At 38.8% G+C, this 25779-nt stretch overlaps 13 protein-coding genes across 13 annotated transcripts; 6 read left to right on the top strand and 7 right to left on the bottom strand. All coding sequences in view use genetic code 12, as the record gives it.

Moving 5' to 3' along the window:
* Positions 1 to 18: 18 nt before the first annotated feature.
* CPAR2_105460 (uncharacterized protein) lies at positions 19 to 2808 on the bottom strand (the record flags this gene model as incomplete). The annotated part of the gene is made up of 1 exon (XM_036812598.1): positions 19 to 2808. One exon carries the CDS (start codon positions 2806 to 2808, stop codon positions 19 to 21), a length of 2790 nt encoding a protein of 929 aa, XP_036663690.1.
* Positions 2809 to 3435: 627 nt separating this feature from the next.
* Positions 3436 to 4029, bottom strand: CPAR2_105450 (uncharacterized protein; the record flags this gene model as incomplete). The annotated part of the gene is made up of 1 exon (XM_036812597.1): positions 3436 to 4029. One exon carries the CDS (start codon positions 4027 to 4029, stop codon positions 3436 to 3438), a length of 594 nt encoding a protein of 197 aa, XP_036663689.1.
* Positions 4030 to 5306: 1277 nt separating this feature from the next.
* On the top strand, positions 5307 to 5528 carry CPAR2_105440 (uncharacterized protein; the record flags this gene model as incomplete). The annotated part of the gene is made up of 1 exon (XM_036812596.1): positions 5307 to 5528. One exon carries the CDS (start codon positions 5307 to 5309, stop codon positions 5526 to 5528), a length of 222 nt encoding a protein of 73 aa, XP_036663688.1.
* Positions 5529 to 5679: 151 nt separating this feature from the next.
* LYS21 (homocitrate synthase) lies at positions 5680 to 7002 on the bottom strand (the record flags this gene model as incomplete). Its single annotated transcript, XM_036812595.1, has 1 exon — positions 5680 to 7002. The coding sequence occupies one exon, from the start codon at positions 7000 to 7002 to the stop codon at positions 5680 to 5682; it is 1323 nt and encodes a 440-aa protein (XP_036663687.1).
* A 648-nt stretch (positions 7003 to 7650) lies between these two features.
* LPG20 (aldo-keto reductase superfamily protein) lies at positions 7651 to 8697 on the top strand (the record flags this gene model as incomplete). The annotated part of the gene is made up of 1 exon (XM_036812594.1): positions 7651 to 8697. One exon carries the CDS (start codon positions 7651 to 7653, stop codon positions 8695 to 8697), a length of 1047 nt encoding a protein of 348 aa, XP_036663686.1.
* A 221-nt stretch (positions 8698 to 8918) lies between these two features.
* CPAR2_105410 (uncharacterized protein) lies at positions 8919 to 10892 on the top strand (the record flags this gene model as incomplete). Its single annotated transcript, XM_036812593.1, has 1 exon — positions 8919 to 10892. The coding sequence occupies one exon, from the start codon at positions 8919 to 8921 to the stop codon at positions 10890 to 10892; it is 1974 nt and encodes a 657-aa protein (XP_036663685.1).
* A 51-nt stretch (positions 10893 to 10943) lies between these two features.
* On the bottom strand, positions 10944 to 14435 carry CPAR2_105400 (putative aminophospholipid-translocating P4-type ATPase; the record flags this gene model as incomplete). Its single annotated transcript, XM_036812592.1, has 1 exon — positions 10944 to 14435. One exon carries the CDS (start codon positions 14433 to 14435, stop codon positions 10944 to 10946), a length of 3492 nt encoding a protein of 1163 aa, XP_036663684.1.
* A 711-nt stretch (positions 14436 to 15146) lies between these two features.
* On the top strand, positions 15147 to 17087 carry CPAR2_105390 (triacylglycerol lipase; the record flags this gene model as incomplete). The annotated part of the gene is made up of 1 exon (XM_036812591.1): positions 15147 to 17087. The coding sequence occupies one exon, from the start codon at positions 15147 to 15149 to the stop codon at positions 17085 to 17087; it is 1941 nt and encodes a 646-aa protein (XP_036663683.1).
* A 101-nt stretch (positions 17088 to 17188) lies between these two features.
* On the bottom strand, positions 17189 to 17995 carry CPAR2_105380 (uncharacterized protein; the record flags this gene model as incomplete). The annotated part of the gene is made up of 1 exon (XM_036812590.1): positions 17189 to 17995. The coding sequence occupies one exon, from the start codon at positions 17993 to 17995 to the stop codon at positions 17189 to 17191; it is 807 nt and encodes a 268-aa protein (XP_036663682.1).
* Positions 17996 to 18383: 388 nt separating this feature from the next.
* Positions 18384 to 19190, bottom strand: CPAR2_105370 (uncharacterized protein; the record flags this gene model as incomplete). The annotated part of the gene is made up of 1 exon (XM_036812588.1): positions 18384 to 19190. The coding sequence occupies one exon, from the start codon at positions 19188 to 19190 to the stop codon at positions 18384 to 18386; it is 807 nt and encodes a 268-aa protein (XP_036663681.1).
* A 1817-nt stretch (positions 19191 to 21007) lies between these two features.
* Positions 21008 to 21181, top strand: CPAR2_105360 (uncharacterized protein; the record flags this gene model as incomplete). The annotated part of the gene is made up of 1 exon (XM_036812587.1): positions 21008 to 21181. The coding sequence occupies one exon, from the start codon at positions 21008 to 21010 to the stop codon at positions 21179 to 21181; it is 174 nt and encodes a 57-aa protein (XP_036663680.1).
* Positions 21182 to 21490: 309 nt separating this feature from the next.
* On the bottom strand, positions 21491 to 22729 carry CPAR2_105350 (uncharacterized protein; the record flags this gene model as incomplete). The annotated part of the gene is made up of 1 exon (XM_036812586.1): positions 21491 to 22729. One exon carries the CDS (start codon positions 22727 to 22729, stop codon positions 21491 to 21493), a length of 1239 nt encoding a protein of 412 aa, XP_036663679.1.
* Positions 22730 to 23522: 793 nt separating this feature from the next.
* On the top strand, positions 23523 to 25633 carry ATP1 (F1F0 ATP synthase subunit alpha; the record flags this gene model as incomplete). Its single annotated transcript, XM_036812585.1, has 3 exons — positions 23523 to 23597; positions 23833 to 23975; positions 24208 to 25633. 3 exons carry the CDS (start codon positions 23523 to 23525, stop codon positions 25631 to 25633), a joined length of 1644 nt encoding a protein of 547 aa, XP_036663678.1.
* Positions 25634 to 25779: the final 146 nt, after the last annotated feature.

Genomic DNA, 25779 nt, shown 5'->3' with positions numbered 1-25779 from the left:
TTTCCACTCTTCCCCTCCCTAAGTCATTTTATAGTTTATGTTTGTCAACTTCTCATAAATCAAAACGAACCACTTTACAGTGGATTCGTAATCATCATCATCAATCGCGGCATACAAATATGCGAGAGCGCCCTTTGTCAAACGTTCATCATACCAGGTCTTGTTACGATGGACATTAAATTTTGGTACACCATAAATCACTGAATTGTAGTAAAACTTGTTATTTTTGAAACTGTCCAAAATTCCTTTAATTCCACGAGAGGATATCGATTCGTAACCTGGAGATGCCAGGGATGAGTCTGCATTGATATTCTTTTGTGGATCTTTACTCTCCAAGTATGTGTGATCTTGATCCGTCAACTTCAAATCTCTTTCCAAGTGCGATAACTTGTAATTGGTGACTTTGAACTGAGCAAAATGTTGCAACTTTTTGTAATACATATACCAAGGGTAATCTTGACTTAACCCTTCTTCAACTCGTTCATTATACTCATCAAAGCTCTTTGCCAGAGCCACAATTTCATTCATTAACAAAGTAAATTGGTTCATAATTTGATGAAAATGAACTTCTTCATCGGTATCGAGATCCTGGAAAATGGAATTCTTGTAGATGAGATAGTTTGAGACAACTCTGTCTTTCCATTGTGATAACTTTTCCTTTTCAATCTCCAATAAACGGAGATAAAATGATTGAATTAGTTTGAGATATTTATAGGTTTTATAGTCAACAACCTCATGTTCGCTCAAATTTATTGCCAAGAGCCCCACAAATCTGATTAAAGACCCATGTAACAACAAGTCTTTATCAATGTCCTTTTTAATCAACCAGTCGCGTGAGTAATAGTTTGAGTTGGGAATGTACTTGGCACTATCTCTTTTCCCATCATTACTAAATTTCAAGTTTATAATGGGAGTAGATAAATGTTGCTGGAAAATTCTTGCTTCCGAGTCAATCAAAGGCAAGCCCAAGTTATTATTAATAGTAGCATTATCTTGTTTCATCCAATACTTATGCAAAGTAGTATATTCTTCACCGTCGTCGTCATCATCGTCATCGTCATCATCCTCTTCTATGTCAATGGCATCATCAAAAATGTCATCATCAAATAGCTCCCAATCAACATTTGTGCCCAGCGTCTTTAAAAATGTTGCATGTTTGGGAATAGGAATGTATTTTGATGTTTTCTTCAACAAATGGTTAATCAATGGATTAGAGTCGACATCAAACTTGCTTCCAGTAACAGTGTCAGAGTCAAGATTGATATAAGACACAATTGATCTCTTGGGGTTAAACACATCGGTGTCATTAGTGAATAGCTTCACCCCCAACGAATCCATGTAGGAGCCATCCCACGATACAAATTTGATATTTCTCAATGGTTTCCACCCTTTTTCAATCAAACGCTGATAATTTCTCATGATTTCAAAAAGGACTGCATGACCCGATAAAGGATTGTTTGATGTGAATGAATCACGTCGAGCCCCAATTATAACGTCAGCATCGTTCATTATACCCTTCAACGTACCCACAATATTTGTCAATTTTGTCAGTTTACCCTTTTCAAACACGCTATCAATCTCCAATTTGAATTTGGATTGGTGATATGGTGTGTATTCCCATTTTTCAAAAGTTGACTCATAAGCATTGTTCAAGTGTGTATCAAGCACTGGAAGCAACAATTTCTTGCTTATTGGAATCACTGGGATCTTTGCCTCCTCGCTATTGCAATCGCGTGAGATTGCTACATTCATATCAGATGATTTGGTCTCCTCATTGCCCAATGTATCTAAATCGAAAAATGTTAGAGCACCCACAGCTCCATAATGCTCGGCTAACGCAATCTTTTCACCGATTGTGATGTTCCGCACTTCAAGATAATTTTTGATTATGAAAATTTTACCCTTCAAATCAATTCTATTACTCAGCAATAACTCATAGTCCTCTGGAGTACCGTAGTTAACAAACACAAACTCAGCAGTTACATTCCCATTCACACCATAGCTAAAAAACCCTGGTGTCTTAAATTTCGGCTCCAAGACTTCCGATTCATATACAACTTCATCTTCGTTGTCGCGTAATTTGATTACAGACAAGCGTGGCTCCTGTGCATCAACCGCGTAAGTATATTTTTCTGTGATGAACCCAAATTCCTTAAAATTTGATTCAACGTAGTGACTCAATTCGGGATTATCACTGGACAATAGATTGTACTTTGCTTTGTTATTTATAATGGTAAAATCGTATAACCAATTGTCGATATACTCTTCCGTGGTTAAGTCTTGATGGCTGTTGCCGATTCCGGTATATTGTAGAAAATACCGCTTGACGTCAGATTTCGTCAAATGTATTCCGTGCCACCGTCTATAATCTCTTGACAATGAAGTCCTTGGAAGAAAAGTCAACTGGAATATGATTAAAGCTAAAACGCCTAGACTGAATATCCAAATGAAACCTGGACGTTTGGCTAATTTGATAATCTTGCTCATTCTATCGTCATCATCGTCATCGTTATCATACAGGCCACCCAGGTGACTTCGGTCCAATGGTAACAATAAGCTGTGTTCATTAGTGTTCGCATGTAGTTCCTGTGGTGTTATAGGGTACGTTTGCGGTTTAGACAGATCCACATCGTCGGGTGATTCACTAGTTTCGATATTGATATCCACGTGCGACTTGTTGCTATCTTCAGTAGTGGATCCATAAAATTGTGCATGTGCTGAGTCTGTACTTGAGCCAGTCTTTGCTTGCATATCTGAAGCACTAGTGTCATTGCTCCCATTCTGTTGACCTGTATCGTTCCCCAACATTGTGTATAGTGCGATGTAACGGGTAAGTCGGTGACAAAAATGATTGGATCTAACCTAAGTAGAACAAAAGTTACCGTTTGTATAGAACAACTAGTTGGTATTTGACTTTCTTAAAAAATTGAGATGTTCATGTATCGATGTGTTTGAGTTATCCAGTGTAAGCTTTGGAGGAATACAGTTGGATGGAAGAAAAGGAACTGGATGTGAAGTATAATTTTTGTGGGTTTATATTCTTGTCATTTAGGGGAAAATCATCTTGTTGTTCTATTTTTGTGTCATTCAATAGAAAACGTTACTTAACCGATACGAACTAGGACTTTTGTACTTTCTATAAATAGATTATCAAAGGAGGTGTTAATAGAGAAGGAGAATGATACAACACGTCGTATTAGGACCAGAAGGGATAGGTTTCTTTTAAATGCACACTCTCAAAAATTACTATATGGAAGTGAGTGTACGTTGGAGTCTTTAACGACACGCTGAATCCTATTGTGTCTACAAACTGCCAAACAATCTATAATTAATTTCAATTCACGAATCAACAAAGCAATATTCAATTTCGTTTTTGAAACAATTGCAGCTGGGAGTGGTCAAACGAGTACTATAAAACAGTGTCCACAAGCAATTTCACCTGGCTTTCTCTTCCTCGCCAAGCAAGCCTTCCAACACATCAACATCAAACATGTTGGCACCTGATTGAAGTGTTTTTGCCAACACAGTCAATGATGCTTCCTTGAAGTCTGGTTTCTTCCTCAATTCATCAATATCATTTTCAAATTCCTTTGTCATGAGCTTTAAAAACCGCGTATTGATCTCCTGTTTCGATTGCCCAATTGAGTTCGTTACCTCTGTGAAATTCGGTATACTTTTCAATGCATTAGTTGTGTTTGGATTGGTTATTTCTGATACAGGTGTTATTAAGAATGGAATTGAGCTTAGTTGCTGTTTCTGTTGAACAGTCAAATCATCTGGAGCTTTCTTCGCCAGCTTAGATGGTTCCTCAACTGTATCGAGCTCTATATCGTCCATTGTTATTTGTTCTGCAGTTGGCGGTACATCTTTGTTATTTGCTTCATCTTCACTATCTGATTCACTCGATGATGAAGAGGAAGAGGATGAAGACTCAGATGAAGATGAAAAGTCTTCCGTTCTTCTCTTTTTTCTTCTCCTATTTGAGGTTTTCCTTTCACGGTTGTTTCCTTGCTTCGAAGTGACGGCCATATTGATTCTCTTTGGGGTCCTATTTGATGAGTTTGGTAAACCGTATTAGATGGTGATGAGATCTAACAAAAAAAAGTTTTGACTTGTATGCAGTATTGAGAGATTACCTTCATCAGAAACACACTTCTTTGGGCGCCTTTTAGGTGTGCAAAACTGGACAAGATCCAATTTAGTCAATGGACGTAGCTGACGTGATCTGGTTTTGGTCTGGAGGCTTGGATTGTCTGTTAGAGCAAACACTGCTAATTGTAGAGAGAAGGAGATTTTTAACCTTTATTATACGTGATACTACGTAACGTATACAAAAGATTTCCGAAGCAAAGCAATTTTTAACGAAATGTTACTCTTTATCTAGTGCAGATATTGAGACTTCTACACACAAGTAGTCATGATTTGGTGGTGACGAGGGCTGTTGATGTGTGCCCCCAATCATGAATGAGTTTTGGTTGAAGAAAAAAACGCTACCTTAGTGTACATATGTAAACCAATTTTTCGCCTTTTTTCGGGTGGATTCGATTGTTGGAACAACAACGTGGTACGATTTCAAAACCCACAAAGTTTCTGTAGACACACAAATCTGTTGTTATCTTCTGTTGAGGAAAGTTTACAAGTTGTGTATAGCTCCCCCTACGCTTTTTATCTTGATCTGTTGCCTCTACTAGCTAGCGTATATCGGTTTCACTCTACTTTTAAGTTTATTTATAGAATAACTAACTCTAACTAACCTTTAATGAATCTTGTTTTTGTGTAATGATGTAAAGTGAAGAGAAAGAAATGTACAAAAAAAAAAAAAAAAAGAAACGTAAAGAAAGTAAAAACTTTGTATTAAGGAAACAACAAGAGAAGAAATTAATCATTCAATTCCATCACGAGGAGCAAAACACGTTTGTTATAGTCAACAACCAATCTACAACTGTGATACAGCTGGTCTATATTCAAAGATCAACAACTGACTGATTGTTTTTGGTTTTTGTTTTTTTTTTTCAGGTGACTTACTTTAGGGTGCTTCGGATTCCATCATCCTCAAAAACCACACAACTTTATTTTACTCAGATGTAATTGAACCCTTGTGGACTTGTATCATCATCAAACCCAAATATCACGAACGCGATTACGCATATTTCAATTGCCGGCTCTACTAATCCCAATGGACTAAACTTTGGAAGTTTTGAGCTCAAGAAATCAAAGAAACTGCAACAAACTACAACCATTTCCCCCATAATCAGAAACAAGAAATAAAAGAAGATCAGTTCAAAACGCACCTTTATTATCTCACAATGTACACTCCAATCGAGTATATACTCACGATTATCTCCATTCTTAATTTGTGCACCGCATTTGTAATTTACATGGTTGACAAGAGGGAAGGAGTTTCCGTCAATTCCGGTAAACATTTCAAAAGTTTTAGAGTTTGTATCACCATGTCTATACTTTTTGGTGTGGCTTCAATGTGTTTTCTTTTGAAGAATTACAAATTAAATGGTGGAGGTGAGGTGTAATAAAGGAACCTCCCACAATCTGGAAAACTAGCAACTGCTGAGTAGAAGGTGTGACACAGGCTACAAGTTTTTTTTTTTTTCAAAATTTTGTAAAGTAGGATAAAAATATAAATATCATTGATAATAACTAACAAATAGAGTGATTGGTGGTTTATTCAGTTTTTGTTCTCTTTTCGTCTGATTCTTCTAATCCTTCCAATACATGTGGTACTTTGGGCAATCCATTACTTGTTGGTTTAACCAATGGAGTAGACAAGTCCGAATGGAAATCTTTGATAATTGAATCAACATCATCAATGTTCAATTGTCTAACATCTCCCAATTTCTTAATCTTTTCAGTAACTTCTTTACATTGAGCATCAGTCAAGTGTAAATTCAATTGATCAACTCTTGATTTAATTGCATTCCATCCAGTCAACCTATTGGCAAAATGAATATACCTCGTTAATCCAAAATCACTAGGACTTAAAATCTCATAAGTTGATGGATTAGCCAAAATTGCCTTGGCATGGATACCAGCTTTGTGAGTGAAAGCACAGAATCCAGTAATGGGGTTATTAAATGGAATGTTGACTTGGACAGCTTCTGCAACTAAATTTTCCAAATCTCTAATCTTGTGAACTTTGTATTTAGACAAGACATAATCACGATCAGCAGCAATCATTCTTGCCATTAATCCACCAAGTGGTGTTATACCATTACGCTCACCAATACCCAATACTGAAACATCAATCAATTTGGCACCACCTTCCAAAGCAGTGTACGCATTTGCAATAGCACATCCAGTATCATTATGGAAATGGCATTCAATGTCACAATTCACCACTGATTTCAAAGTACGTACTAATTCATAAACTTGTCTTGGGTTGGCACAACCAACAGTATCCGCAATACCAACTCTATTGACACCAATTTTATCAACTGTACGATAGATGTTCAACAAGTCAACCAAATCTGACCTAAAACTATCTTCACTGGAGAAACGAATCTCTATTCCCTTTGATTTAACAAATTCAATAACTTCAATAGCACTTTGAGCGATATAATTCATATCTTTACCGTGACTATACTGTCTCAAGAATTGTGAAGTTCCAATAACAACATCAACTCCATCAACTCCAGTCTCAACGGCAACTCTGGCATCATCCATATGACACCTAATATGAGTCAAGATTTTAGCCTTCAATCCCAATTTACAAATGGCTTCACAATCCCTTCTACTTTGTTCAGAAGCCACTGGCGATGTCAACTCAATATAATCAACCCCAAAATCATCCAAAGCTTTAGCTATTTCAATCTTGGTCTCAGTAGAAAAGAATGCGTTGGCAAATTGTTCACCTTCTCTTAATGTACTTTCAATAAGTTGAAAATTTCCAACATTTGACAAGAAATCAGCTGGGTTGGGTCCATATGGGTTTTGTTGGATTTTGTGACTTAAGTTTTCACTAACCTCTTTGAATCCGTTAGCAGACATAATGTACTGTTGTTGTTGTTAAGCTCGTGTGTTCTTCTTCGTGATGAAAGATGGATGAATGGCTGTTTTTTGAAAATTTGGTAAACTGCGTTATCTTGAAGTAATGAGGTGTGTGTGCATTGGCTAAAAATTAGAGAAAAGAGAGAGCGGAAACGGAAAGAGGAGAAAGATGCGCAATATATAACGCTGAAATTGGTAGCGATTGTACAGGGAATACCAAGTGGTTGAAGTGATGTAGGCAGCTAATGGTAGGGAAGGCACCAAGTAGTAGAAGGCCTCAGAACACCAGAGAGAGAACGTATCAGCGGGAGACTTTAGAACTCTTTGTGTTAGATTGCAATGTTACGTTGAGTCATCACCTTATCGATACAAGACGTTAACATAACAATTCACACGTACCTAATTCAACATCTTACATGAGTAGCTGTCTCCTATCAGACAATTATTGTTGAGGAATTAAATTGGAGGATTCTCCCCCAAATTGATTGCGGTGGATGAAATTCGGGTGAATTTCCCAAAAAGGACCAAATCCGATCACAAAAGCTAGCCCACGAATAAATTGATTACTTGCTTATAAATATGAGTCAAAACCAGCACCTTTGAAAAAACCCCTGCAACTACATAATCATATCTATACAATTAGCAAGTATGTCAATTGAGCTCAAGTACAATAACTTAGGTGAATCAGGTTTAAAAATTGCTCCCTTGATCGTGGGGTGCATGTCCTATGGATCAAAAAAGTGGGCAGAATGGGTGTTGGAAGATGAGGAGGAGATTTTCAAGATTTTAAAGAAATGTTACGACGTTGGATTAAGGACTTTTGACACTGCTGATGTGTATTCGAATGGGGTATCAGAAGTGATTTTGGGAAAATTTCTTAAAAAGTATGATATACCAAGGGAAAGAGTTGTCATCTTGACTAAATGCTTTATGGCTATGAACCCCAGAGATTCTGGCTTCAATGCACTCAGAGCTGGTAACTTAAGTGACAAGGACTTTGCCAATTCCAAAGGCTTGTCAAGAAAACATGTCTTGGATGCAGTAAATGCTTCTGTTGAGAGATTAGGTACTTATATTGATGTTTTGCAAATCCATAGGTTAGATCCAACAACACCAAAGAAGGAAATTATGAAAGCATTGAATGATGTTGTTGATCAAGGACTTACCAGGTACATTGGTGCTTCAACAATGAAAGCGACAGAGTTTGCTCAATTGCAATTTATTGCTGAACAAAATGGGTGGTACAAGTTTATCAGTATGCAAAACTACTACAACTTGATTTATCGTGAAGAAGAAAGAGAAATGATTCCATTTTGTAAAAACAATGATTTGAGTAAAGTTGGAATCATTCCATGGAGTCCAATCGCGAGAGGTGTATTGACAAGACCAGTTGGCGAGACTTCACAAAATAAGAGACACGAGTCCGACAAAACTTTTGCTCTTTTGGGTCTTGATGCCTTGACTGACGTAGATACTGAGATAATCAAACGAGTTGAGAAAGTGGCCAAAGAACGAAGAGAGAGTATGGCTGTAATTGCAACAGCTTGGGTAATCAGTAAAGGATGCAATCCCATTGTTGGACTTAATTCTGAAAAGAGAGTTGAAGATATTATCAGAGCAACAAGTGTAAAATTGAGTGATGAAGAGATCGCGTACTTGGAAGAACCATATAAACCCAAACAGTCCCTCTCTTGATAAGTGAGTCAAGTCCAGTTGGAGTCAAAGCAAATGGTGGTCTCAACAGCAGTATGTAAAATAATCATACCACGTATTTTTTATAGCCTCAAACTGATGACGACGCGTTTCAAACTTTTGCAACCTTCTCATTCCTGAACTAAAAAAATTCTGAAACACTAGATTTTCACGCACCGCACACTCTTTTGTTGGCTCAAAGTCCTCCCTAAAACCATAGGCAAATGCCCGAACCACGCCACCAAGATGGATCCAAAACAAGCAACCGTCTCAGGGATATCAAGAACCAAAATGAGGCAAAGTACAAAGAGGAATTGTCACCAGCCCCAAATGAATCAACTCCAGATGCAGAAGAGTTAGAGTTTGAAAGAAATTTAGATTACTTATTAAATAATGAGGAGCTAGTAAATGGTACCGACAATCAAACCTATGTTGCAGCAACTGGAGCCAATGAAATTGAGATCAGTATTGTATCGCAACGTGATGGGAGAAGTGGAAAGCTGAAGCCAACGAAACGAACACAACGACAAATCAATCTTTCGGTAGCAGACATCATTGGAGATATAGGTGAGCTTGAGTTTTCATCCGATGAAGAGGAAAACCTTAATACAGCAGCTGGAATGGAGCCAATTGATTCTAGCGATGGCTTGAAGATTAAGAATAAAAAAAAACTGAAGAAGAACAAGGGCAAGAAGAAGTCCCTCAAGGAGATTGATGATGGGATGAGTGAAGATCTAGGAAAGAATGCAAATGGGAGCAGCAAACCAAAATCAACGACTGATGAGTCCGCGAGTGGTGCTATCATGGAAAATGCTTCACTTCAGCAACATAAACCTAACTTGAAAACCGACAAGACAAAAGAAGCTTCTCCAAAGTCCTCAAACCGCAGTTCAAAGGCTAAAACCAAGGAAAGGAAAGTCGATGAGGAACAAAAATCATGTGGCTCAAAAAGTGATGGCGAGTCCCCGATAAAGAAAAAGTCAAGAAACAAGAAACTGAAGAAGCGGGAGGATTTTCAGGAACCAACGACCGTCGTGACAGGTGTAGAACCTTCCCAAAAGAGTACTGAACAACCATCTGAGTCCAACAACACCAAGCAAAGTCATGAAGGAAGTCCCAAGAAGAACTCGAAAAGGAAGAACAAGTCGCCAAAGAAGAAATTGACATCAAAAAATGAGACAAATGGGGAAAATGTACAGGCTCCAGCAAAGACTGCTTCAGAAAATACTGAAACTGTTTCGAATGAACAATTGAGTGGCTTTAATGATGAGCTTATAGATTCAGCGCATGAAAAGGAGAAGGCAAACGAAGACACCAGTAAAGGCGAACAAATAAATAAGAAAGAACATGAAATCAAGCCTGCGCCTGTGGTCACACCGACAAAGAACAAACCACGAGCCCATTTTGATAGAGAAAATCAAACCCAACCGTTAAGCTCTAACCTGGCAGGCGCTTTCAAAAATAGCCAAAATTCGAATAACACCGTATCTTCATTATTCGGAGTCACCTTGAAACCACTCAAACTGTCATCCAGCAAATCCGAGCACTTGCCCGAACTTTCTCCAATCAAAACAATTATTGGAGTCTCTCATCAGCAAATCTTAACCGCCGACTTATCAGATGTGAAACTCAAAACTATTATGAATGCACCATCAATTTCGAAATACGCTGCAAATTGTATGAAATTTGCAAAGAAATACGAAAATGAAGTTTTCAACAATTACAATTTGAAGAAGCAGTTTCTCACCTTGTGCATCAATGTTGCTCTTTACGAGTCCAATGGGTTCAAGAAATCTGTAAAGAAATATCCTGATATACTTCATAATTTTGGCCATTATGACGAGCTCAATTTGGCAAACACTCATACAACAATCACTGCATCTGAAAGAGAGTCACATCGAAACACATTGGACTATTCAGTATTTGCCTATTTTGGTCACATTTTGATCTGGGCCCTAAATTTGCAAAGGAAAGCTACGATTGCGCTCTTTATTAGTGAATATGACATATCACTCTCACCTAATGAGATCAAAATGAAGATTGGTGGGCTTCATTTGTGGGACAGGTTATTTCGTGAATTGAAGGGAATGAATTCAAAGCGATGGAAACATGTCTTGAAATTTAGAAATATATTTGCATTGGAAGAAGATCAGTTTATGGTTATCCTACGGTTTATGAAAATCACCAATATTCCATAACTTAGCTAATGTGTGTATATAAAGAAAAGAGAAATCTCTATCAAAATAATCTCAATCTTGTTGTACTTTTGCATAAGTTGGTGGTCTCAACCTTCTATTCAAAAACTGTACTAGCCAAACCGGGAACAAACTTACACTCAAAATTACCAAAGTCTGCCACAAATAAGTAACCGAGCTAATATACTGCAAATCAAAGTATTCCGACAACATTGGAATCGATCCAACGTACGCCAAGAATGTCACCACAATGGTTGCCGCCATTATTTTATTCCATCGATTAACTGAAAGCCCAACCATAAACAACTCGTTGTACACTAAGCAAGAGAACGACAACGCAACCATGGTTGTAAACTTTTTCGGGAGAATGGTCTGAAACTGTTGAGACAATAACTGAATCACACACCCTTGGTATAGGGAGATAAACACCCACATAAAAAACGTCTTGTATGACAATGATTTTCCCAACGTTAACTCCTTGTATAATTCCGGGTACAATTTGGTCAAATGCTCATCAACATCACAATCAAGAGTGAGTGAAAACACTGGGGCCATGGTATAAACAGTAGAGTATCCCACCATTAACCAACCTTGATACAATGCAATAGGTTCAAATTTGGATGAAATGGAGTATACCGCTTGTGCCACAGATATCAACAATCCTCTATGGATAACAAATTGACCCAATTTAGCCGACCTCTTGTACGAATTTCTTCCGTGCCATAATAACAACTTGGTCAAGTAGCAAAATTGATCAATACTGAAATCGGCAGCCAAAGAAGCTTGTTTACCTTCCTTACCAACGATCCCTACCCCAACATCAGCACACTGGATCATACTAACATCATTACCACCGTCTCCGATACAACAAACACGTTTACCAGTGACACGTCTGATTTCAATTGCGACATCAGCTTTCTGTTGTGGTGAGCACCGACATGCAATCACTGCTGGCAATTTGATCGCAATTTCTAAAAACTCATCACAGAAATACTTCATGTAGATTGCCAAGGACTCGCCATCAATGAGCAAACACGCATTGGGATTGGTTCTCAAATATTCAATTTGGTCCATTGCCAAATCAGGATCGGACAATTTAGTGACTTGATGCACATATTGACCTCGCGAAATTAATCTCGCACTAATTGAAACACATTTGGCGGTCTCCACTTTATCACCAGTTAACATCCAAATTTTTATCCCTGCGTTTCTCAATAATTCAATTGATGGCTTTACATCTGTTTGTAATTTATCCTCAACACCCGTCAATCCGAGCAATTCTAAATCTTGCTCCAAATAATAGCTAACAACCTTTTGCATTGTTTGGTCTCGGTCCTTCATTGCAAGGGAAGCTTCTCTATAATTGGACGAGAAATCTTCATATACACTAGTGGACAAAACTTTGCGACCAATAACTAACGTACGCAAACCTTCTCGAGCCATATTTCCTGTTTCTTCATCAAGCCAATCGTTCGATCCAACAATCTTGGACATCACCGTATCTGCACCCTTCTGTAGAAACCACACCTCATCTCTGAACTTACTCTTGACGAGAATTCCCATACGTTTTGTCTCTGAGCTGAATGGAAAATTATACAACACCTCAAATTCAAGTAATTGGCTCGTATGTACATGCATCAAGGTAATCTTGTGCCTGTCTCGTTTAAATAATTTCAATCCGACAGTCTCGCAAAATTCAACTATAGCAATTTCATCTGGCGACGCAGCCTGGTAGGTTATCTCGCCAAATGTTGTATCCTCAACGTCATCATCAAATACCGGGGTCACATTATGACATAACGCCAATGTCAACACTAAATCACAGACTCTCGCTGCCAAATCCTTCTTCCGCAGCAGAAACTGAGGCGAGCTGAGGTAGGTTATCAAGTTTTTCACATAATCAGAGACGATATCAAATGTATCACTAGTGTAACTAACACTTCCCAAATGCAACCTTTTCAAATTCATTTCATTTCGTGTAAGCGTGCCAGTCTTGTCACTGAGAAGATACTCTATTCTGCCCAAATCCTCTGGTATAGTTGATGTTCTCACAATTGTATCAGGGATGGATGGATCGTTTTGAATCTGTGAAGCATACACTGACTTTGCTAAATCGAGATTAACACGAAGCGACAGTGGGATAATGGTTGAGAACAAGATCAAGAATCGGAGAATATCGATATACCACGTTTTCTTCAAAGGTAAACCATGAGCAAGCACCAATGCAACAGATAATGCAAAAACAACAGCACACAAGATCTTGGAAACACTGTTAATTTCAATTTCAAGTAAACCTACCTTAACACCACTTTTTGTTGTATTCATCAGAAGTCGTGTCTCAATCCCGGTGTATATAACCAAACCTAGCGCTGTTCCCGATGCCAAAACTGTATTTGCCCATAGGGTTTGATCAACAGATAATGGATACGTTTCGGAAGATGTTGGTGAGGTTGTCCCTGTTGAAGTAGGCGGATTGTAAACCAATTGCCCAGTGAAGGAATGGATCGATTTTGTTGGATTCCCGATGATTAGCGAGATTGAGTCAATGATTTGACTAATGGTGGATAAGTTCTGCGTGACACTGGGTGCAACTCGTAATTTCCAATCAGTTTCACCATCCAATTGGTCGGTCTTGATGAATACTTCACCAGTTTTTTCCGTTGATTGTAGCAATACCATATCTGCAGGTATTCTTACATCCTTGTGTAATCGAACAATGTCTCCCACCCTCAAATCCTTTGATGCCACATATTTTGGTTCTGCTGTTAGATTGGTCTGCAGGCGGTTCAATACCTCGTAAACTTCGTAATTTTGCTCCCTGTCTCTTCGACGTCTGGTAATGTCATCACTTGCTTCTTTTAACATGGTCACAAAAAGTACAAATGCTAATGGCACAATATAAGAAGAAAGGTAACCGATCCTTAGTTGCGGTACAATTTGTGATAATGCCACCACCAAAAAATATAGATTGAAAAAGAATTTGAATTGTTCATATAAAATAATTGGTATGAAGGTGATTGGATTGTATTTTGCATTGGAAATGGTGTTTGACGGATAGATGTTATTGGCTCTCAGGTTTGTCGTCTTGGCAGAAATGTATCTCTCTGCACTCAAGTTGTTGATCCTAAAATCAGATGCACCTGATACTTTCAATCTTTCCTCATTTAGCTCACGTTTAGCAGCATTGAAAAGAAAGACAAATTTTCGAAAAAAGTGTCTAAATCTCGATGAGACTGACCTTGCTGCTAGGTTTAATGATGAACTGGATGAATGATGCGATGACTGATGTCCGCTGTATGGGTATGCATTTGATATCAAGGGAGAATTGTCACCACTATAATCTTGATCGCTGTGGTCTGATCTTATTGATTGCAAGGGTATGCCTCCATTCGAATTGATGGAACTATTTCGACTACTGTGCTTGTTAGCATTCTGTAGTTGCAAGGTATTTGTAGCACTATTCAAAGCACGATCTAGCGAGTTGTCCAAGTCGTCAAACGATTCAATATCACGACTGAAGGAGTACCGCCTTGTTGACGACGTCATTTGTTGTAAACTTTACTGGTGCAATAGGATATGTTTAGAATTGATGCGTGGAACTTTTCTTGTTTTCGCTTGTGGGTTTTTTTGTTCTGGATCATGTGTCGCCCAAAACTACAGACGCAAGTAACGTGTGTCAACTAGTACCACAAATGGCTACAGTGATAAGATAATAGCCACGCTCTTGAGAATGCATACTGCTCGCTACAGTTGAATAAGGAGAAATGGAACCATCGCCGAGAACTGTGCATATCGGAATATAGGTCGCAACGTTCCCTACTTAAGCGGTGTATGATCTGATGGCACAGGCTTCTCTTTTCCTCAAGTAGTCGATGGGTTAGAGCAATGTTTGTAAGAGTAGTACAAGTCAAATTTTATCATCTACGTGTGTTGTATCTTTCACGGCCCACCCCCGTATTAGTTTAATAGCAACACCCACGTGACTCGAAAAAGAGATATTTCTCTGCCATTGCGTCATTAGGTAAGTAAGGCTAAAACATAAAAAGCTGGTAGCGACAGCCACACATCTATTCCAAAATTAACAAATTTTTTAAAGATAACAACAACCCTTACTTGAAACTGTTAAAAAGTCTTTGTATCTGTTAGTACTATAAGTTTCTCCCCCTTACAATTGCAATCACTACCACCTCGAAACAACGTCGACTTACACATACACTGATCAGACTAGAAACTAGACAATATCTCCCACTAACTTTTATGCTGCTGCTGAGTGAAGACGATATTGCCGAAACGTTAGCAGTAACTGCATCGTCGGGATTCCATGCTTACACTTTTGGGTCAAAGCTTTCTGATAGGTTGTCGCAGTTAGAAGTAGAACAAGAGCAAAAAACTCATACTTATTTTGGCAAGATCAAGGAATTTCTCAAAATCCAGCTTTTGGGGTACCCCAACAGACTTGAAAGCTATATCTTAGAGAATGAGCCCAACGATTGTGCATTGATTGCCAAGTATCGCCAAACTACAGATATTGATTTAAGCAGGGAACCAACATTGTCGGTTGACAAACTCACCTTGAATACCTTGCATATTCCCCATCCACTTGAAAGCTTCATGAGAAACGAAACTCACCAACACGTTGATCGGGATGTATTGGAGAAAGTGAACAAAGAACTACAAGAGAGTCCAATTTTATTTTTCATTCATGGGTTGGGAGGACAAATGTCACAATTCGAACCTTTGATGGGTTTGCTCTCGCAATGCGCAGAAATTGTGTCCTTGGATTTACCAGGTTTTGGTAATTCAAAACCTGTCGATAGACACCACAAGACTATATCCAATATCAGTGAATTGGAGCTGAAACGCATTTCCTCTTCTGTGGAGAGCATGTCTTGGGAAGACTTTCTGGCCCACAATATTGTCAACATCATTCATGCCTTTCTACGGCAACAAATTCCTGAGAAAAAGGTCATACTAGTTGGTCACTCCATGGGTACCCATATTGCGGTGCGAGTAGCAAAAAAACTTTCAGAATGCAAGGTCGAAGGTTTGATTCTTCTTTCACCACCGGATGTTATTGACGATTCAGTGCCTGGGCTGCAGGACTTGGAAATTGGAGGACTATCATGGCTTTTCAAGCTCTTTGTTTATCTTCCGTTTTTGTTCAATTTGTTTCGAACTTGGGATAGACTTCCTGGTTTGCAGAGTAAAAGTGTGCGTCGGCAATTACCGAAAAATAGTCTGTTATACAATAGACTTCGACAATTTCGATGGAATTTGGATATCGATTCGTCAACATTGTTGAAGTATGTTCGTGGATTTAAAAAGATAACAACATCGGACTTTGTGGTGGCAATCAACCGTTTCAATAACAACAAGAGTGATGACCGTGCTTACGAAAAGACGTTGTTGGTGTGTGGATCTGAAGACCACGTTACTAGTGTCAAACACATCCATCACATTGACAAGTTCTTGACCGAGACTTTCAACAAGAAGATATCATCCGCATTGGAAGTGAAAGATGCTGGACATTCATTGTTGCTAGCCAAACCCGAACTAACCAGCGGTGTCATATTGAACCACATTGAAGCAAAATTGCCACAGCGATTGAACTTGTCCCCTGCTTGGGTTTTGAAAGTCAAAGCACTTATATCAGGAGACAAATGGGGTTTGAAAAATGAAGAAAAATGGTTGAATTTGAAACCCATATCTGATAATATAAGCAGAGGCATAGAGATTTCCCCATTATTGGGAATGAAGACATTGAGAGAGGGGGATGCAGTTCATTCACCAGCGGTAGTGGAGCAATCTTATTACGAACAAGGAGGTATTGTCAGGGGTAAATTAATTGCTATCATTGACATATCATCTGATATTCCTCCATACAACCCACAATCTTTCAAAAACATTCGTTACTACAAATGTGCAACAGTATCCAAAGTTGTCCCAGATCAAGCATCCATTCGTAGGTTCATCAATTTGGTGAAGGAGATTTTGGACGAAACAGATGAAGAGCATCCACTTATTGGGGTGCATTGTCATTATGGGTTCAATAGAACGGGGTTTTTGATTTGCTGTTATTTAATTGAAGAATTGGGATGGTCAGTTAAGGACGCTGTAGAAGGTTTCAAGCTCGCAAAACCACCTGGAATCAAACATCCTCATTTTATAGATGCACTATACGTTAGATACGATACTTAGAGTTAGAAGTATATTAATAAATAATCATTAACGAATGTTCAGAATTCATGAGATGTTTACATGGATCCATAGGTAAAATGTGTTATAATCTCTATTTGAGCCTAAAAATGAGCAGCTGGACTATTCAAATGAGCACCACCGTCGACGGGCAAATCAACTCCATTAATGTAATTGGCTTGCTTTGAGCACAAGAACATCAATACTGTCTTCAAGTCCTCCGGTTCTCCCAACCTACCACGAGGATTTGTTTCAGTCAATAATTTACCTCCTGCTTCAATTAAGCCATTAGCCATCTTGGAAGGGAACCAACCTGGCAAGATTGAATTTACATTAATGTGTCTGGGGGCAAACTGAACCGCCAAATTTCTTCCCAAATGGGACACAGCAGCTTTAGAGCCTGCATAGCCATAGGTGCCTACAATGTCGTTCGTAGAATAGCTTGCCACAGATGACATAATGACAATCCTTGATGGGTCTTTGGCTGAGGCTGCTTTTTCCAACAATGGAGTAAACAATTTAATAGTATGAAAGACTGCAACAAAGTTCAAGTTGATAACCTTTTTAATAGCTGCGACTGTGTGCTCTTCCAATGGAGCACCCCACGAAGCACCAGCGTTGGCTACCAAAATGTCAATCTTGTCAACTTTCTTTGCCACTTCCTTGGCAAAGTTTTCTGCTTGCTCTTCAACAGCTAAATCTGATGGAATTGCCACAACTTCAACTGATCTTCCATTCTTTTTTGCTAATTCCTCTAAGTGCTTTTTGGCATCTTCACAAGCTTTAGCCTTACGTGAGGTGATAAATATAGTCTTTATTCCATTTTCGACCAAAGTTTCAGCACAATAGAGCCCTAATCCACGAGTACCTCCAGTGACGACGGCGGTTTTGTTATCAACACTCAATTTCATTGTAAGACTTGATTTCAAATGTTAGAATGTTGTGACGTAAATGTGGCAAAGGAGAAATCACATCCCCTTTTTATTTGAAACTCGGGTATTGGTAAATTTTCAGATGAATGCGGAGATATCAAGCAGACCCCACTTTTTGAATAAAAGAAAAATATCAGTGTAAGATAATATCCGCCGAGAGGATAGAAATCGGTACAAAGGTAGGAAGAGGTTAATGAAGAAAAAAATGAGGTTAGAGGTTAAAGCATGCATGGGGGAGATGCCGTATCGCAGCCTGTAACAAAACTACTCGAACGAAAAAGTTGCGGACACAAAAGAAGTCGCTACTTTACTGTTCCAGTCAAATTCAAAAACATTAACCAAAGGGGCAACTTTTTGCTCAATTGACTCATCTAAGGTTTACCTCTCTACGTATATAAGCTATATGAAAATCGCGAGATGCTTCAATAGCCTTGTAGCTCGCTGATGATGCGTCTCCACCAATCGGAGCACCAACTTGAACATGGACTTTGTCGCCAATAGTTTCAAATCGACACTTTGTAGTGTAGTAACCAACCAATCCGTGCTCTACTATACAGTCAGCATGGATGGACAATCGATCATATTTACTGATATCCCCAGTATTGGACAACATATTGAAATATGTTGGATCTTGAAGCAATTCATTCAATACAAACTCAAGAAGTAGTGAAGCGGCATTTTTGATGAATGATGTGTAAGCTGTTAAAATGAATGGTTTGGTTGTTGGCGCGGATTTCTTGTAGTACGACCTAAAGCCAAGACTAGCGAGGACTCTATTCCTAATCTGATCACTTAGTTCATAGCTTGCATCAGCGATCGTAACTGGTGCTTTTGTCAATTTTGCAAGGTCAAAATATGAGGCAAACTCCGCTGGGATGTCACAATCGAAAGCGTTTTGAAGCAAAGTATCATTAAAATCTCTTTCGAAGCCTTGTTCCTTGAGTGACTTGAACTCTTCTTCTCCCCCTAGTAGCAAAAACACTCCTATTTCATCGTCTGACTTTACTGCCAAATTTTCAAGCAATGAATCGTCACTTTGAATTCTCGGCGTTTGGATGATATCATATTTCAACCGTGGCTTGTCATACCCCTTGTTGAGTAGTTTTGTCAAATTGGGGAAAGACGTTCTTGCTTGGAACCACTGTGCAGGTAAAAACACAATCTCTAGAGGCATTTGATGAGGCGTGAAAATCGCAATCTTTGTGAATGTTAATAGTCTGCCAGACTTATATACGAAGAAAAATAAAAAAATACGAAATGAGTCAATTCGCGTTGGCTAATTTGCAACAATTAGTCACCAATGAGGATATTCTAAAAGTTTAATGTTGATAGAGACTAATTGGAGACTGTAAGAAATGACTCAGGATATTGTAGGTAAAGACTGGTTTGTTGGAAGCAAGAGATTAAGGATCAAGCAGAGATATAGCGTTCACTGGACAAGTTTGTCAATCGAAGCTCATTGGCGGAAAACAATCTAGGCTATCTGACAGTTATGTGACATCAATTGCTCTTTATCAACGAGTGCTTTCTTAATATGCGATCGGTGTGCTTATTATCCTACACATGTACGACAATTTGGTTGCAAAATTGTGCGAAATTTCATTCACTCGAAATGAATACAAATACGTGTATAACTACAAATTGTGTTACGCGCTCAAGCGATAATGTTGCCTGTCGTCCAGACAATATAGAAAATCATGCTGAGCACTTCACTACTTTCTTCTTTTGACCATCGTTGATCGATCTGTTTGGTATCTTCGTTTACATTTAGTTTTTATACGACGGTCGTTTAGTGCACAGAAAGTACAGAAAACATATTGCGCAACAAAGCAACTGCCAAGACGAGACGCTCAGCCACCAAAACGCATGCTTGATCTATCATTGGTTGGTTCCTAAACACGTCATGAAAATTCATGTTTTGATTCTGTGTATTAAAGCTACAATAATAAGACGTGTAAATCAAGACGTGTTTACATAAAGACGTGTTTGGAAGTTGGATTACCCAATTCTGTCGAAGTATAAATACAAACAAACATTTCCTTCTTGAACATAGCAATTGTTGTGCTATATTCCAGTTTCTCCTTTTAGTGTAAGGCACACCTTGTGTCTGCGCATTTTTTTTCTTCTTCTCCTCAATTCTCCGAGGGTCGCAAATGAGAGTGACACGACCCAGATCAAGGTAACGGTCAAGAGGGGTAGGAGGATGGTCAAATGTAGCAACAGAGTAATGGTTAGGACATTGCCAAAAAAGAGAGGTCTCCCCACTGCGGAAATTCATCCCGACGGAAAAAAGTGCTAATACGTAGCCCATTATCGAAAATAGCAATTAAAGAAAAAATAGGCGAATACATTATAAGCTTTAAAGGTGTATGCAACAGGGAGGGGGGGCTTTATGCGACTAAGACTGGCTCTTATCTATTACCGCATATTCTATTTTCCAAACATTGTAACGTAAAAGAAAAGAACATGCAACCATCGTATAAAACTAATAAATTATTAATGTATTGTGGCGCTCTTAAGAAAATCATCCGATCAAAAATAGTTTAAAACCAAAACAATTACACAAAAATGAATATCACAGTGTTCCGGTTAGTTAGTTATTTGGCTTTTTACAAATCTTTATGTAATAATTTTTGTTGGGAAGAGCTGTAGTAACTAAGAAAATTTATAGTTTTAAGCTCACCTGTCATTGTATTAAGGTAGGAAAGGTAATTGTAAACGACTGGCAATATGTACAATAAAACTCATTATTTGAGGAGATTTTATTTCCAATTGCCCCTCTTTTGTGTCACAACCACATACAGAAAACCCATATCAATAAAAAAATTATAACCCAAAACAAACTGCCAGGCAAATATAAAAACCAGCTACATTTTCCACTTTTGGATTTGTAAAATCAGTCTCACCTAACATCACCAAGCCTGACTACCAACTTCCCCAAAACTTTGCTTTTATATTTGAATCTCGGAGGCTAGCTAATTATAATAAAAAATGTACACCTACCAAATGAAACCAACATCGAAAGCTTCTGCTGCACTCCTAATCGGCTATTTAAGTATATCCACAACATTGCCATTTATCTTGTCATACAAAGAGTCCACGATGAATCTAAATCAAGACAGTAAAGGTACAGCTTCATTTAGGTCGCTTTTTACAAAGATATAATGAAGAGAACAAGGGTCGGGTTTATCAGGAGTGAACTTAAGTTTACGTAGCTCTAATGAATGATTTATTAATTGATGAAGGTGTAGAGAACACGCTCTTGGTCCTAGAGACATTGCCTTTTGATATAAGGCGCTTTGAATTGTGTTGTCTTGGGGACATGGCCGACCCGAATTAAAACTGTGGCTGACGCAAGATAGCCGCACCAAAGAAAACACGCCATTTTTTGATCAAAGGGGGCAATAAAAGATCGATCCTACAAGGGTGATAAATCAGCCATTACTTTTAATGATAGCTGCCTATTTACATAGTTTACTTTTTAGCTTTTTTCCAGTGAGCGTCTTTGAAAATTGTCTTGAGCGTATTTAATGAGTGAATGGTGTCAAACATTTGTTGTTTTTGATCCAAGTTCATCGAAGGATTGATGGAAAGGTCGTGACTAACTTGTAAAGAAGCAGCGTTATTATTTCCTTTCAAATCAATTGCGTCAACACGGCCTAAAACAACACTACTAATTCTACCCTTCAACACTTTTTGATCTGGTTCCAAATTCCAATTCTTTTGTAAGATGAATCTATTTTGTGATGAAGCTGGTGCACTTTCAATAATATGTTTTGGCAACCTGAATGGGTATTTCGAGTCCAATAAAGATAACTTTGCAACTGAAGCCACTCTTGAACTAATTGAAGAAACTATACTTGGTACTTTGCCATAAAAAAACAGTTCTGGCTTCAAATCAGGCTTCAAAGATTCAACAATTAGTTCTTTTGATTGGATTGGGGCAGCGATTGCTGGCTTATCACTTCCTGCTGACCCTCTACCATCTCTTCTTTGTCCAGCAACTCTTCTTTTGAAAGGTCTGGATGCAGGTTTGTTATCGCTGTTTCTAGTAGCTTCGCCACGACCTTGCCATGGTTTTCCTCTTGATTCTTGTCTTTGAAATCCTGCCCCAAATGGCACAAATAATTTTGAAGAACGAGGTGTTTCTGAAACTGTTCCAAATGGGGAGTTGTTTGAGTTGATGGGTGTAGTAAATTGGTTCTGTCTATGAAATCCATTATCCGTTTCTTTGTTGATCGTTTGACCGAATGGTTGTGGCTTTGCTTGCTGAGTAGGTTCTCCTTGAGGTTTACGGAATCTTGCTCCTTGTGAAGCACCCGATTTGCCTCGAAGAACGTTTGTTGTTCCATTTTCTTGACCTTGGTTACGAAACGGACGGGTTGAGTGGGAATCTTGGTTTTGGGCACGAAACGGACGTTGTTGTCTCTGTTGATTACTCGCTCCTTGTTGCAGGAACCTTGGCGGTTTGGACTTGAATTGCGGTGGCTTCCAAGACCGAGCTTTCACACCTTGCGGCTCTTTCCCCAACTGTCTTTGTTTGCTTAGTTCAGCAGCTTTTGTAGTAACTTGGTCAATCCTTTTGAAGATATCGTTCAAGTTGAACTCAGGGACGGGCTTACCTTGTGCATCACCATTTTTTGTTGAGTTAAACCTTACCAAACTTCTGGCAGGTGTATTTAACAACCCTCTTTTTGAAGTTGAAGCCCACATCGACAATGAAATACTCAAGCTATTGGGGGTTTGAACGGTTGTGAAAATTTTTGATTCACTTTTTCTTGTTTTTTATTTTTTTCGTTGTCGTGAGAGAATGTCGCGACAAGGTCCATTACTTGTGAGACACTTCTACTACAGAGAATAAGCAAACAGAGGATCATTGGTGTGGATAGGCTTGATCATTTGTGAGATTTTCTCCGATTGAAGTAATCTCGGTTCAGATTGTTGTCGGTATAGCTAAAGGATGCAGTGTCTGTTGTATTGAATGAACTACATTTCACTATATACAGCATCAATATTATCGACAACGGCTCATGGATGGGCGTCAGGGATCACTTTCGTTGGAAGTCGACTCATTTCAAACCACATCATGTCAACAGTAACCTAAGTTGGTGTACACTCCATATGGTTTTATGTTTCCTATTCTATTCTTATAGGTTGCAAAAAATGTTCTCCTATAATGATAATAATAATAATAATAATAAGTAATTTGGTATAGAGTACACTACTCTTGTACTATTGGTAGTAACACAGCAAAAACACGGAAACAAAATTTATTGGTTCATATTGAAACTTACACAATAACAACCATACACTAACAAAGCAGGAGCTACCAATTATCATCAAATGGAACAAAATTCTTTCACAATTTTTTTTTTTTTTTCGTTCTCTCTTTCAGCCAACGAATAGAGAAAGAGTTTTCCAGAGGAGGATTTTCATAGTAATTTTCATTCTTTTCTTTCAATATCAACAACAGTTTTATACACACATATCACATATTACACATAGAATGTTGTCAGCACGCCCTGTTTTACGTAACGCAGTCCGTTCAGCTGCTGTTGCTGCTAGATCATCAGCCAGAGTTGTATGTATAGAGTTTTGTCAATGGGTGAATGGACGGGATAGGAAATTCTCCAATTCGAGGTAAAGCCAATTTTGATTCGCCATCAATTGACTCACCAAAAGCTTTAAAGAGACCCAATCGATGTTGCTATTAAAAAACAACAGTCATTGGCTTTAATTGCCTTTGATGTTGTCACGTCGCTGGATTCATCCTGTCCCAATCATTACATGTCAACACAAGTACTAACTTTTTCTAGGCTCGTCCAACTTTGTTAACTGCTCAAAGATTTGCTTCAGCCAAGGCTGCCCCAACTGAAGTCTCTGCTATCTTGGAAGAAAGAATTAAGGGTGTTTCTGACGAAGCTAACTTGAACGAAACTGGTAAAGTTTTATCAGTCGGGTATGTATACTAGAATTCACGAAGAGTGATACTAGAGTGTGAGCTCATTGGTCTTGTCTACATTGGCGTTACCGATGGCGTCGCCTTTGTCGACACTATTGTCGGCACCACTGGTTGTTTGATTGCGTCGACATTTGCAATTTTCATTGGCCAATCAATTTTTTTTTTCGGCCATATACGCACACACTCAATTTTTTCTTTGTCAAATATCTGTACTAACAAAAACATCTAGTGATGGTATTGCTCGTATCTACGGTTTAAACAACATTCAAGCTGAAGAATTGGTTGAGTTCGCCTCCGGTGCCAAAGGTATGGCTTTGAACTTGGAAGCCGACCAAGTCGGTGTAGTCTTGTTCGATTCCGATAGATTAGTCAAGGAAGGTGAAACCGTCAAGAGATCCGGTGAAATTGTTTCCGTTCCAGTTGGTCCAGAATTGTTGGGAAGAGTTGTTGACGGTTTGGGTAACCCAATTGATGGTAAAGGACCAATCAATGCTTCAGGTCACTCAAGAGCTCAAGTCAAGGCCCCAGGTATCTTGCCAAGAACCTCTGTCCACGAACCAATGCAAACTGGTTTGAAGGCTGTTGATGCTTTGGTCCCAATTGGTAGAGGACAAAGAGAATTGATCATTGGTGATCGTCAAACAGGTAAAACTGCTGTTGCTTTGGACGCTATGTTGAACCAAAAGAGATGGAACAATGGTTCAGATGAAAAGAAGAAATTGTACTGTGTCTATGTTGCCGTTGGTCAGAAGAGATCAACTGTTGCTCAATTGGTCCAAACCTTGGAACAAAATGACGCTCTTAAATATTCCGTTATTGTTGCTGCCACTGCTTCAGAAGCTGCTCCATTGCAATATATTGCTCCTTTCACCGCTACTGCCATTGGTGAATGGTTCAGAGACAATGGTAAACACGCTTTGATCTGTTTCGATGACTTGTCCAAACAAGCTGTTGCATACCGTCAATTGTCATTGTTGTTGAGAAGACCACCAGGAAGAGAAGCTTACCCAGGTGATGTTTTCTACTTGCACTCTAGATTGTTGGAAAGAGCTGCCAAGATGTCTGAAGCCAACGGTGGTGGTTCATTGACTGCTTTGCCAATCATTGAAACCCAAGGTGGTGATGTCTCTGCTTATATCCCAACCAATGTTATTTCCATTACTGATGGTCAAATTTTCTTGGAAGCTGAATTGTTCTACAAGGGTATCAGACCAGCTATTAACGTCGGTTTGTCTGTCTCCCGTGTCGGTTCCGCCGCTCAAGTTAAGGCTATGAAGCAAGTTGCTGGTTCATTGAAATTGTTCTTGGCTCAATACAGAGAAGTTGCTGCCTTCGCTCAATTCGGTTCTGATTTGGATGCTTCTACTAAGCAAACCTTGGCTAGAGGTGAAAGATTGACTCAAATCTTGAAACAAAAACAATACCACCCATTGGCTGCTGAAGAACAAGTTCCAGTCATTTTCGCTGGTGTTAACGGTTACTTGGATGACTTGCCAGTTAACAAAGTCGGTGAATTCGAAGAAGCTTTCGTTGCTCACCTTAAATCTGACTACTCTGACTTGTTGAAATCTATCCAAGAAAAGGGTGAATTGAGTAAAGAACAATTGGACCAATTGCACAAGATCACCAAAGATTTTGTTTCCAACTTTAACTAGATTGGGGAGGGTGTATAGTCATATATATTCGGAAAAAAAATTTGTAAGTCATTAGATTAAAAGTAAGGGAGGGAGCTAGTTGGGAGGTGGCGTAGATACACATTGAGAAACCCGATTTTCAATTTTAATTTTTTAACCGGTTGTAT

The sequence above is a fragment of the Candida parapsilosis genome, contig 005569, assembly GCF_000182765.1.
Source record: "Candida parapsilosis strain CDC317 annotated contig 005569".
Classification (NCBI taxonomy): domain Eukaryota; kingdom Fungi; phylum Ascomycota; class Pichiomycetes; order Serinales; family Debaryomycetaceae; genus Lodderomyces; species Lodderomyces parapsilosis.
Note: the sequence above shows the minus strand (reverse complement) of the source record. Positions and strands in the feature narration are given on the sequence as shown.